The sequence below is a fragment of the Gymnoscopelus microlampas genome (genome assembly GCF_963454915.1).
Source record: "Gymnoscopelus microlampas genome assembly, chromosome: 16".
Taxonomy (NCBI): Eukaryota; Metazoa; Chordata; class Actinopteri; order Myctophiformes; family Myctophidae; genus Gymnoscopelus; species Gymnoscopelus microlampas.
Window position 1 is genome coordinate 22,558,327 of NC_139953.1, and position 12,581 is coordinate 22,570,907.

The following is a 12,581-nucleotide window of genomic DNA, read 5'->3' on the forward strand; positions in this document are numbered from 1 at the left end:
TGAAAATAGTTAAATTGGAAAAAAAAGAACAAATATTCCTTAAAAAAAATTCTTTATTCCTTCTCCTGTCCTCAATCTACTGTATCTTTCCTTCCATGATAAGTGACATCACTACGGGATCATGGCCCTCACATTGTTCCATCGGACATTTCCTGCCTTATGATAAGTCAGGGTCCTTACCATGGCAGTACTACAGAGTTCAGCGTAATCGTTGTGCAGTCTGTTCATGTTATCTCTGATGGATGGGTAGTGGACCGAAGCCAGGAGAGCCTCTCCTTTCTCCACCACGGACCTTATCGCACCATCATGAGACTGAACCGTTTGAAGAAGAGCCTGAGGCATAAAGGACAAGAGGACCGACCCACAGAGCGGTTGGTTATTGAACGGTCACTATACAGTAATTGCATACAATGTATACTCCGTTTAATTCAATATAGTTTTCAGTTAATTAACTCCAACATGCAGTAATTTGATTAAATTCATATACTCCATACATCTATGATGAATTTGAGGTCTGGGCTAAAACAACTTCTTACTGCTAAAGCATGTCACTGTACTTAATTGGTACCATGACCGCAATGCCTCTTACATAACACTATACACCACAGCTTATTATTCCCTTTTATATACAGGTCAGATGTGGAGGTTGAGACGTTACACATTATGTTGCTACAATACCTTGTACTTGGCCAGCTGGGCTCTCCTCTGGTACAGCTCAGCCTTGATCTCTGGTGGGCTGCTGAGCAGAGCCTTGGTCTCTACCAGCCACTGGGCCTGAGCCTTGTACCGGTCCTGGAACTCCTTAGCCAGCAGCACCGCCCGCTCCAAGGAGCTGTGCTCCTGTCTCAGCCCGCCAGCCAGCTCCTCCAGCTGGGCAAGCCGGGCCTCCACCTCACCGCCTAATGCCTCGGCTCCAGCCTCCTCCAGGAAACCGGCTGCACGCTCCGCCCTCTCCCTCAGGGACTTCAGGAGGCCATGGCCCTGCTGCAGCTCAGCCTGGAGAGTCTAGGTGGAGGACAGGACTCATAAATAGCCAACAGTACATTCACTGTGGATGCTGCTCTTAAGTCATCTCTGTCGCCTTACATCATACAGTATGACCTTGAATAAGGGTATGCTCTCTACTGATCACAAAAAGTCAACTATAATACTGAATTCTATTGAAGGAATTTGCAGTTCTGGGTTCTCTTAATTCTATTATAGAGGTAACGTAGTTACACAGCACCTGCCACATGACTTGCAAAAAACATTCCACTCTAGATATCCATCAACATGAAAGAATTGTTTCTGTGCTTCATGTTCAACATTATGAGACACAGCTGTTTCGATTAGGAGTTCTACAGTACATTGCAAGCAAAGAAACATGCACTCCTTTTTTCCTTCACCTCCGGCGCTGCCCCAGCCACCTGAGGCCATCCTCACAGTGAGTTTAGCAGGCTTTGCACTCCAAAAGGAAGGCTTTGAACCCATCAGGCAGGCTTACACCTGCATGCCGGAACCTCAATGAGACAGCAGAGGACACCGTGTGACCAGCGTGTGGAGAGAGCCACGGTGAATAATATGAAAGGAGGGCCCAATTATAAGGACCCTTAACAGGCAGCAGCAGCGGTTTCCAGGGTAACCAAAACACACACATACGTGCACACACACACACACACACACTCGCACACACACACACACACACACACACACACACACACACACACACACACACACACACACACACTAGAGTCTATAGGATACCATCTAGCTTTCATCATCAGGCTATTACTGCCATAGCAGAGAGGACCTAAACAACCCCAGGTCTCCAGCTATTGCTGTTGATAATGCAATAACAAGATCTGTGTCTCGCTACGCACGTTCATTTCTCCTGTTTCAACTGAGGTTTACAGGCATGTTCAGCGTGTCAATAACACCACCAATGTGCCTGTATTACCGCTGTAATGAGACAATCAGTGTTTCAATTTCATACCAAATTGTGTTCATAAGTGAGCTAAAGCCGCCAGGTATATCCCTTTCAGTGAGATTACTGGCTTTCTGTTTTGGAATACCTAGTAGTGTTAGGGCATTCTGATAAATAAAGAAATAAAGAAACTCACTAATACCGGTATATAGTTCAAGGTAATAGTCGGCAAGTACAAGTCAGAAAGTACTTAGTAGTAAGTACCTATCGAACAACAACTTGAAGAACCTCGTAAAGCTCTAAATGGTTCTTTACTTCCATCTAATGAACCTTTAGCAGTTAAATATGGTACTGCACCTAGAGGTTTCACATCAAATCAAAACCCTGAAGAATCAGTTTGTTCTGTGCAGGCGCTGTGAGGTTTAACACAGTAGTACATAATGTACTTAGTGGAGCCACTGGAACATGGCTCTAGGAAAAAAATCATTATGGCTCACTATACAGTAGCACCTACAAGGGTTCCATATATATAACAACTTTCCATTACTACTTATTTTTCCAATTAGAATTTTAGAATGCCACATCTCACACATGTTATGATGCTAACAAAGTCTCAGTCTGTTCTAGAGCTCTATCTACTGAAATATATTTATTGTTACACTGGTTCATTCCCTGAACACCAAATCCTGCAATTACTGTACATCACCACCCAGGGTGGAAAGGATCCTGGAGGCAGGACATTATTAATTTGACCTTCTACCGCGTAGTACATTAGCCATGCAGTCATTGTCTGCCTGCTCTGAAGGACTGTCCTTATTTACAGTCAGTGCTTTAAAGGCTGTGATTCTTTATTATTATTATTCTATTTAGGTTATTCTGTGTGTTTTCGTTTGAGTTTAGATTAGGGATATATATATACTATATATAATGGATGTATATTATTCATTTTAAATTGTATATTCTGTATACAGTATATATATATATTTATTCTTTACTTTTACTTTTCTTATCTCATATTCTTTACTAATATATCTCCTCCACTTCATTTCTCTTTGAGAACAGTGCAGAAACAACTACTGTTTGTTGACATTCTAACCAGGTTGCATGACTAATTTGCATATTTAATGTTTGAAGTTTGGAGGATTCCTTTGGTATCCCTGTATTTAACGCTACAACACTATGAACTGTGGGTAATTCCCTTAGGGCTTAGGCAAAGTTTGCATCGATGCTGACATACGGAAAGGGTGCATAAAGGGCTCTGCCAGAGCTCTCCCATTTCAAATGGGACAGCCCTCACAGACTTCACATGAACGTGAGTCTAAGTCAGTGAGTCTGTAAGGGGGGACATTGGAACTGACAATCTGACGCCTCGCCACTAGTACGAAATAGTACACAATGTCTCCTAAGTGGGCGTGGTTGACTCACCTTATTGTTTTACTCAAATCCAATGCAAATGAAGAAAAAAATAAAGTCCACGACAGAGATCCAGAACCTCCAGCTGGTTCTCAGGATATACTAGGATTTGACCTAGTCTTGTTGGTTCAGTGTCTGGCTTTGTACATGTTTCTTGCAGTTTCTAGCACCAGGTGAATTGTTGCAATGCTTTTGTCTTCATTGTAAGAGGGGGTTATAACCACATAGTTACACGTAGTCACTTTGTCCAACCCTATTTTGACTGAATATAGAGGGGGTGTGGAGTTCACTATTGCAAAAAAAGATCTCCAATCACAATAAGCACCCTTGACATATAGTAGCCATTGATCACTGTTTACAATGTCGATGCATAATGATCAAGACATGGAGTATGAGCGTGGAGCGTAGTGTGCTGTCTGGCTGCAGTGCTTGCAGGGCCCATGTGGTGACTGCGTGTCTTCAGTCCCAGGGCAGAGACGGGAGGCCTAATTGCCAAACATGGATTACTGCAAAGCCCACAGCAGATGAGAGACAGGTCTCTCTCTCTCTCTCTCTCTCTCTCTCTCTCTCTCTCTCTCTCTCTCTCTCTCTCTCTCTCTCTCTCTCTCTCTCTCTCTCTCTCTCTCTCTCTCTCTCTCTCTCTCTCTCTCTCTCTCTCTCTCTCTCTCTCTCTCTCTCTCTCTCTCTCTCTCTCTCTCTCTGTACGTGTGCGCGTGTGTGCGCGCGCACACGTACAGTATGCGCACACGTGTGATATGAAGTGGTAAGGGCACCGCATCAATTACAGTGTCTGTACCAGCAGGATCCTGACACTGGTGCTTCTTCATCCTCTACCACACAGTGGGGGGGCTCTCCCTGCTAGCGAGCTTCCTCTAAAACTGCAATCGCTTTGTCTTCATAAAGAGACGATCGATACACATATGCTCATCTCCCTCCTTTGTACACTCAATAGCTACTGTGCCAAGCAAACTGTGGCAGAGATTTTCTATTTATTATTGCTGTGTGTGTGTGTGTGTGTGTGTGTGTGTGTGTGTGTGTGTGTGTGTGTGTGTGTGTGTGTGTGTGTGTGTGTGTGTGTGTGTGTGTGTGTGTGTGTGTGTGTGTGTGTGTGTGTGTGTGTGTGTGTGTGTGTGTGTGTATATGTATGTGTTGCACGAGCAAGGATATTTTGCACCAAAGCCCATTTCACACAAAGAAAAAATGCTATAATTGTGACATAGCGGTAGAAGTTTTCTGCATGTCTAGCACACTGTCCAGATATTAGAGAGGTAGACTAAATGGTCTGCTAGCCTTACAGATTGCACATGCAGATTCTGCAGCCTAAGCTCAACTGCCAAAACAAATGTGCACACTGCTTTGATGCCACAAACAGGCACCTTATGTTACTTGGCACAAGCGTAGATTAGGAAAGCACGTTTTTTGCTGGCTAGGAAGGATATTGGACTCAGATGAGCTTTTGTTAACATTTTCCACTACAACACTGCAGTCTCGCAAGCTCATCAGTTTTGTGCAGTGCATTACCGCCCCGACACACAGCTTCACAAAAGCTATTCAATGTTTGATCCGAATATCTCACACATATAGGTCAATAAATGTGCAATTTTTTTTACACATGTAATTACAGTGGAAAGCAAGCATGAATGAATCCCATACCTCCAATTTCTTCATCTTTCTCTCCATAGTGACCCGGTCCAAAGGTTCAGAACTGTCAATCACCATCGTGAAATTCTTCTGAGCCGAGCTGAGCCAATCAGAAAAGGATGTGCAGAGGTTCTCAGCCTCCTCAATGCTCCTCAGTTCCTCAAGCAGCTGTTTGATGGTCTCCTGGGAGATGATTGGATGAATGTGTGAGAGATAGATAGGAAGACAGTGGGGATGATGCACAATTGGTAATCTCATGTCACGCTACAATTAAACCGTTCATTTAAAAATCCCCATAGTTTAATTTAATACAGTTTTTCTCAATTGCTTTGGCTAATTTCTAGTTGACCTTATTCCATTGGGCCCAACATTTAGTTGACCAGATTCCCAAGGGCTACACTAAATATTGTCACTGAAAATTTATGACGAGTTGTGACCTTGTAGATCGCCTATTTTTGCTGAATGTACCCCCCCCCCCCCACACACACACCAATAAGGTTCAGGTGGTTACAGCTTCACAATTCTCAAAGCTGTGCATTTGTCAAGAGCTTACATGGCCAGAACAACTACATAGATTCACCCAAAACATTTAATTCAAGTTACTATGTCAGTAAATTAGCCAGCTGTCACCAAAATGAAAGGTTTCGTTGACATCATGTAAACATGGCGGTCAAAATGTTTAGATGCATTGTCAGTATAGGGCAAGTTGGTGTTCCATCTTACATCTAAATTCAGTCTTGTCTTATGTTTTTCATTTACACTGGATGCTTACTGTAGCAGGATGTAATTATTTCCCCAATGCTAAACTGAATACTCTTCGGATGGTGACTTCAACAGCACATTGTTTCAACATACACTAGTACAGCCAATGGGCACTCCCCTTTTCATGTATTAAGTTATTTTTTGACAGTTAGTGTACAGTGGAGATAGACAGGAAACAGGGAAAGAGAGTATGCATCAAATGGTCCGTCCAGCGGCCCATGTGGTATGTGCCCTAAACACTCGGCTATCGAGTGTTTCATGAACATTTCTACAGTATTCACATCTTAACATTCACTGATCTTGCAATACAGACACTCTATAAATATATTTGACAACGCCCATACTCGTGAACAGCACCCGTCCGCTAACTACACAGAATGTGTGATTGGTTGATAATTAGATGTAAGAACCTCCATATTTGTTCAGACTCTTTCTGACAAGCAGTTTACCAATTCAGACCGGCACCGGTCTAGTATAAATCAAAGCAACATAATCAGTTTGATCAGCAAGACATAATTTGGTAGTTGTGCGAAGTGTTGACAGTTTGTATTTGTAATTTGGTTGAAAGAAAATACATATAATATATATTTATAATATTTATTAGTATATGGTAGAAATGTTTTTAGAAAATGTATGCATTGCATACATTTGTAGCCCACTTTTAAATCCACTCCTGTAGGCCTAATTAAGAAGTTAAGGTATTGTAAAATATTATGACAGGAAAAGACACTTAATCCACAAAGTGTTTCATCAGCACAAAGTGTTTATTGAATTGTATTTATTCATACTGTATGTGAACAGCAGCAGAACATTCACGTATACTGTAGAAGCCAGCATGAGACAGTGGGGACTGATAAATGACAGACTCCCGCGTACTGCATGGAAGCTCTCTAATATTTAAAAAAAGATGTTGTAAATGTGACTGCATGGCCTATTTCTTGCCTAAAATGTTAGCAGACTTAATTTTTTGCTGTACTAAATATATATATTGTTTCCAGACAAGCACTCCATTTCCTCAAAACTAGGTAAACAACGCCCCAAAAGCTATCTGCAAGCGATAGGGAATCCAGGCATAGTCAACAGCAACACAGTGACTTGGCAAAACGTATTGACAAAGTCACTGCTGGTGTAAAGACACAAAGCCCCTAAATACATAGCATCATATGTGGCTTATCATATTCATATGTAATATAATCCATATGGGGAACCACCTAGCCATTACTGCCGTTATATTTGTGACTGTGATTGACAGATGTTCACAAGTCTGTATCTATCTGGTCAAAAAGAGACACAGAAAACTCTTTGACTATGAAGACCTGTTATCTCTCTCATGTGGAGACGTTTGAGAATTAGCCTACACCCCAGTGTTTTAAGTCAGCCAATAGGGACCACAGAGACAGAAAGGAGCTCTCTGATCAGCCATCAAAACAGAAAAATAACCTTTCTCCACAGCACTTTCATCCACCAAATGTCAATACCTTCACTACAGGGTGGAGAGGGGTGTTGCGTTTTTGACGCATTATCCACTTGACTGATTCACAGTCAGTAGCACTATGAGTGGGGAGGGGGGCGAGGGTTTATGTGGGTTTTGACACATCATTCACTCCACTGGCGAATCCCATGGTGAGAAGCTCCAATTAGCTGATAGTGCTGAGTGCACACCTTTCCTGACGAGGAAGAGGTAGCAGCTTTTCTGCAGTACCTCTCGGCCCATATGGCCCCCACTTTACACAGAATAATTACATGCATCCATGGCACGAGAGGAAAAGAAGACTGAAGTTGTGTATTGTGTGTGCGCGCGTGCGCATGTGTGCATGCATGCGTGTGTGTTTGTAAGTATATGCATGCATGTTCATTTTAAGATGTGCTCAAAAAGTGTGTGTGTGTATAAGAAAGAGGTGTCAAGTACTGTAAGTAAACGTGCGAGAAAGCAACACACACACACACACACACACACACACACACACACACACACACACACACACACACACACACACACACACACACACACACACACACACACACACACACACACACACACACACACACACACACACACACACACACACACACACACACACACACACACACCCTGAGGTGTTGCTGAAAGTGTAAAAAATCAATGCTGTGCCAGCCTTTCCACTCTTGGTGCTGGGTGTGAGATTGCCTTCTGTAGCGTTTAATTACAGTCGAAGGCCCAGACCAGAGGAGTCCCATTGATTTTCCTTTAGTCGCCCTCCAGAGAAGCTGGTGAATAGAGAGACTACTGTATATTTGAATGTACAGTACAACACAGACTGTGCAGGCACTACTCTAAAAGCTGCGTCAATGGGGTGTTACAGAAACAAAGCCCAGACTTTCACTGGAACAAATTACATGGCTTTAGTGCAAGGGCATTTGCACAGCAAAATCCAGAGTGTTAATTTAATTCTGAAAGTAAAATGGACCTGATTTTGATAGGACTTTTCTGATCAACAGAAAGTGTGGCCCACCTGTGTGTTGAGCAGCAGGGCATGGTAGCGGGTGGTGAGCTGGGTTGCTGTAGCGCTCACACGGCTGCTGATGTGGGACTCTTCCAGCACCATCTGTGCCAGGGAGGAGAGACCATCTACCTCTCCTTGGCGTGCCAGCACTGCATCCTGCCATCCCTGGTCACAAGGACACGGATGACACATGTTTGCACAGTCCCAGAAAGTACTACATTTATAAACATTTATAGACTGTCACAAAGTGCTTTTTCCCAGCAAAGAAAAGAAAGATACAAATACAGGTGAATTACAGAAAATAAAAGCAAGTAGCTTGTGTATGGTGTGTGTGTGTGTGTGTGTGTGTGTGTGTGTGTGTGTGTGTGTGTGTGTGTGTGTGTGTGTGTGTGTGTGTGTGTGTGTGTGTGTGTGTGTGTGTGTGTGTGTGTGTGTGTGTGTGTGTGTGTGTGCGTGCGTGCGTGCGTGCGTGCGTGCGTGCGTGCGTGCGTGCGTGCGTGCGTGTGTGCGTGTGCTCTTGGGTGCACTCACACAAGAGATCATGGATATGAGAGACAAAAGACAAGACCAGGGCATTTGATAGGATGAATGACAGACTGAAAGGAAGGAAATAAAGAGTCCTTGGATTTTCCCATAAGTCACGAGTTAAGTTGGATCGCAAGCAACGGTCAGTGTGTGATTCCCTGACATCAGGAAGCTTGTTCCACAGGGAGTGCTCACAGAGGAGAAATAAACCATTGATACACTGTGTTGCTAGACCCGTGGTAAATACAGTGGTAACTTCATAGTAAACTAGAAAAAGTGCTCCTCGAGCACAGGTCTGGAGCACTCCTGAAAACGAGGCCAATCTTAGCCAATCAGGATGGAATTCGAAAAATCTGAAAGAGCTGTTTCGTTTAATGACTATAGAGATACTGCATACCAATTTGCGTGATGTTTGGACAAAATCCTATCCTGTCAAAGGCAAAAAATATACTGGCAAAAATCGGCCTCCTGGTGGCGCCCATGGGAAAAATTGGGGCAGAGGTTCTGCTCTGGCATCCAGGGAGTGTGTGTGCACAGTTTCACTGCCATCATGCCAGCGGTGCCGGAGATTAGCTGTCCACAGACGGAACCACACACACACACACACGCGGACGGACGGACGGACAGGCGGACGGATGGACGGACAGGGTGCAAAACATAGTCTCGGCCATGCCTTCTGGTGGAGACAGTAAGCGTTTACAAGGAGCAAGCTAAGAGTGACTGAGATCATGCGGCTATGTTTGTCTGCAATGTCTGGTTTACATGACACACAGCTGCAGAGTATTGATCATGTGATGTTTTTGAGAGTTGAGATGGGGAGCTGGAGTAATCAATGCTAGGAACTAAATTACCAAAACACTGATCAGTTTGTCATGGTTAAGTGTTTGTTATGGTTCCCTTGATAAAAATGGGCCAGTAAAGTCCATTGAGACTGTCACTGTGATTAAAGTCGATACAAATAAACTTGGCATGACTATTTCTGTGCTGTTTTTGATATTGCCTTGATGTGACTGTCAAAGACAAGGTCTGGATCTAAAATAAAACCATTATTTCCGACAGACTGGAGACACTGGAGCTAAGAGGGAGGTCTGATAAGGATGGTCATCACTGCCTAAAATAACAGTTCAGTTGAGTCTGCACAGGATATGAAAGCTGTACCTCATCGATCATCAGATTACCAGATGTTAGTGCACAAACTACTGGGTTACATAAGAGCATTCTATCAATCACTGGCTTGTTGTCGAAGTTTCATGGTGTTAAATATATACAGTATGTTTGAAACCAAAGCTCACAAAGGTTCATGCAAATCCGTTCAGAGCTTTTGGAGATTTCCTGCTGACAGATAAATGGAATGGGGCAAAATGATCCTTGTCTGACTCCGTCGACACAATGTTGTAATGTTAATGTTAATGTTAATGTTAATGTTAATGTTAATTTTAATGTTAATGTAATGCTAATGTAATTTGCATGTGTTTCCCCCTCTAACCTGGAGCTGTTTCAGTTGGGCTTCCTTGGTGGCTCTGTCTGACTTCCGATGACCTCTGATGTTTACTTTTCTCTCCATCTCCTCCAGCCACTGGGCCAGGCTCTGGAACCTCTGCCCCATCTGCCTCAGCCTGGCCAGGCTGGAGTTCTGCTGGCTCTGCGTCTCTTCCAGACGGTCCTGGTAGGCCCCCCACTCCCGCTGTGCCGTGTCCAGTGCACGGTCCTCTATTTGGGGTGCACCCCAGGGGATGACCCGGTCCCTGCTGGTCAACACGGAGGACAGCAGCGCCTGGCCCTTTGAACAGCGGTCCTGCTGGAGCTGTGAAGGGAAAGGGCAGGGGAGACAGGTGTGATTAAAATGTTAGAGTCCAGTTGTGTAAGAAGGTCAAGTGTGAAGAATGGGCAAATATGTGGAGGGCACATCAAACGTCCACCAATTCACGAGTCTGGAGGGAGTTCTCCTGGAAAAATTTAATTAGGTTCTTTATAACACCCAAGATTAAGAGTAAACAACTAGGGAAACAGGTCCAATGCTGGAGGGAATGTGGAGAGGAGAATGCAGACCATTCACATATTTTCTGGAAATGTCATAAGATTGAATCTTTTTGGAAAATGATACATAGACAACTCCAGAAGATACTAGGATATGAGATACCTATGGGAAGTAAAGTGTTATATCTGTGTGACTTAGACTCGGGTAATATACGGATGGGAGACAGGTATCTGGTTAAGATTTTATTGGCAGCAGGGAAGAAATGCATCACAAGGAAATGGGGACAGGTTGACAAACCCACAAAAAAACAATGGAAAGATCTGGTGGAGGAAATATATGTTATGGAAAACATGACGCTACGACTGAGGCTCCAGGAGGCACAAATGGAAAAGAAATGGACAAAATGGTTAATCTACATGAACACTATCTAAGTGAAGTAACATGAGTAACAAAAGGACATTTATGATCAGTGGTTGGTTCCGAAGTGTTTGTCTTTTTGTTTAGTTTTTGTCTTTGTATGTCTTGTGGGTCCTGTTTATTTTCTTTTTGTTTCATTTTATTTTTATTTTTATTTTCTTCTTTCTGTACATTGTATGTGTGTGTAAAAATTTAATAAAAATTCTAAGTGACAAAAAAAAAAGAAGGTCAAGTGTACAACAGAGTCTGATAAAATACAGTAGGTACACCAGGTGCTTGATTGAGAACACTTGCTCTTTATGTGAAATTGACTGACCGAGTGGATGAAAAGTTTATTTCGATTTTCAAGTCATCAGTTAATGAAATGTATGTACTACATACATGAAGATGATGAATTGGAACAGCTGAAACAGGCATCATGCTAATTACAGTACAATTGCATATTATGAGAGTATACCTTGTATTTTGTGCAATGAGGATATACACTATACTGTATATATTTGCCTGATATTCAGACTGAATAGACATTTTCTTTTTTGATGGGAGGATTTGATTTTCCCTAGCAATCCTGACTGACTTATCTGGCCCCTTTTAGCCAGCATACATCACCAGGTGCTGATTCGCTTGGTTGTTTCTCTGAACCACGTGCTAGACAACATTCGAAAAGTGGGTGGGATGAGCCTGATGAGTCGGTAGCGAATAGCGATTCAGGGCTCTGAAACTGTGCAATATACAATGTACGGTATATGTCAGTTATATTACATTATATTAACAGATGGGGGACAGTGTTATTACCTGTAGCTGATGCAGTGTGTTCTCAAGCGTGTCTACGTTCCCCTCCGGATGGGACAAGGAGGCCAGGGTGGCTTGCTCCTGCTCCAGCCAGTCCTCAAACACATGTAACCCCCTCTGGTATTCCTGATGGACCAACACCAGCTCCTTGGCCTTACTGACAGCAGCCTGGGAGACAAGCGCAAAACATAAACAGTGTAACACTTTGCTAAGCTGTCAGTTATTGTTATTTGAGACTACCAGGCATTCAAGAATGGTTGTTATTTGTAAAGAAGGATATTTTTCAAATGATGCGGAGGACAGAGGATAGGTTATTGCTAGAGAGTCAGTATTATATATAGTTTCTAAACATCTGCATTATTTATAAACACAAGGAAACAAATCTGTATTTCAAATTCATGATTAAGAATATTAAAATTTCAGAAAAGAATCATTCTTCAAATACTTTATATCCCAAAACAATGGAGCAAAAACAGGACTTAACAACCAGTGATTCTGGTGTGTTGTGAACAGATACCTTGGCCTTGTCTTTGAGGTTACTGTATCTGAGCTGCAGCTGTTGCACCTCCTGCTGAGTCGTGTAGTGTTCAGCCATGTTGGAACCCTTAGTGGCGATGGTCTCCAAAGGACTGCTGTGACTCAACACTTCCTCATCGAGAAGCTACAA

General features: G+C 43.0%; 1 protein-coding gene across 1 annotated transcript in view; it reads right to left on the minus strand.

Annotated features, from left to right (window-relative positions):
* The window catches only part of syne1a (spectrin repeat containing, nuclear envelope 1a), a gene marked incomplete at its 5' end in the record, with an annotated part of 159,284 nt that overhangs the window by 75,037 nt on the left and 71,666 nt on the right, over window positions 1-12,581 (minus strand). The window contains 7 exon segments of the mRNA XM_084082326.1: window positions 181-333; window positions 679-1,005; window positions 4,970-5,140; window positions 8,212-8,367; window positions 10,214-10,531; window positions 11,918-12,082; window positions 12,432-12,575. Coding sequence (XP_083938452.1) covers window positions 181-333; window positions 679-1,005; window positions 4,970-5,140; window positions 8,212-8,367; window positions 10,214-10,531; window positions 11,918-12,082; window positions 12,432-12,575 — 1,434 coding nt within the window.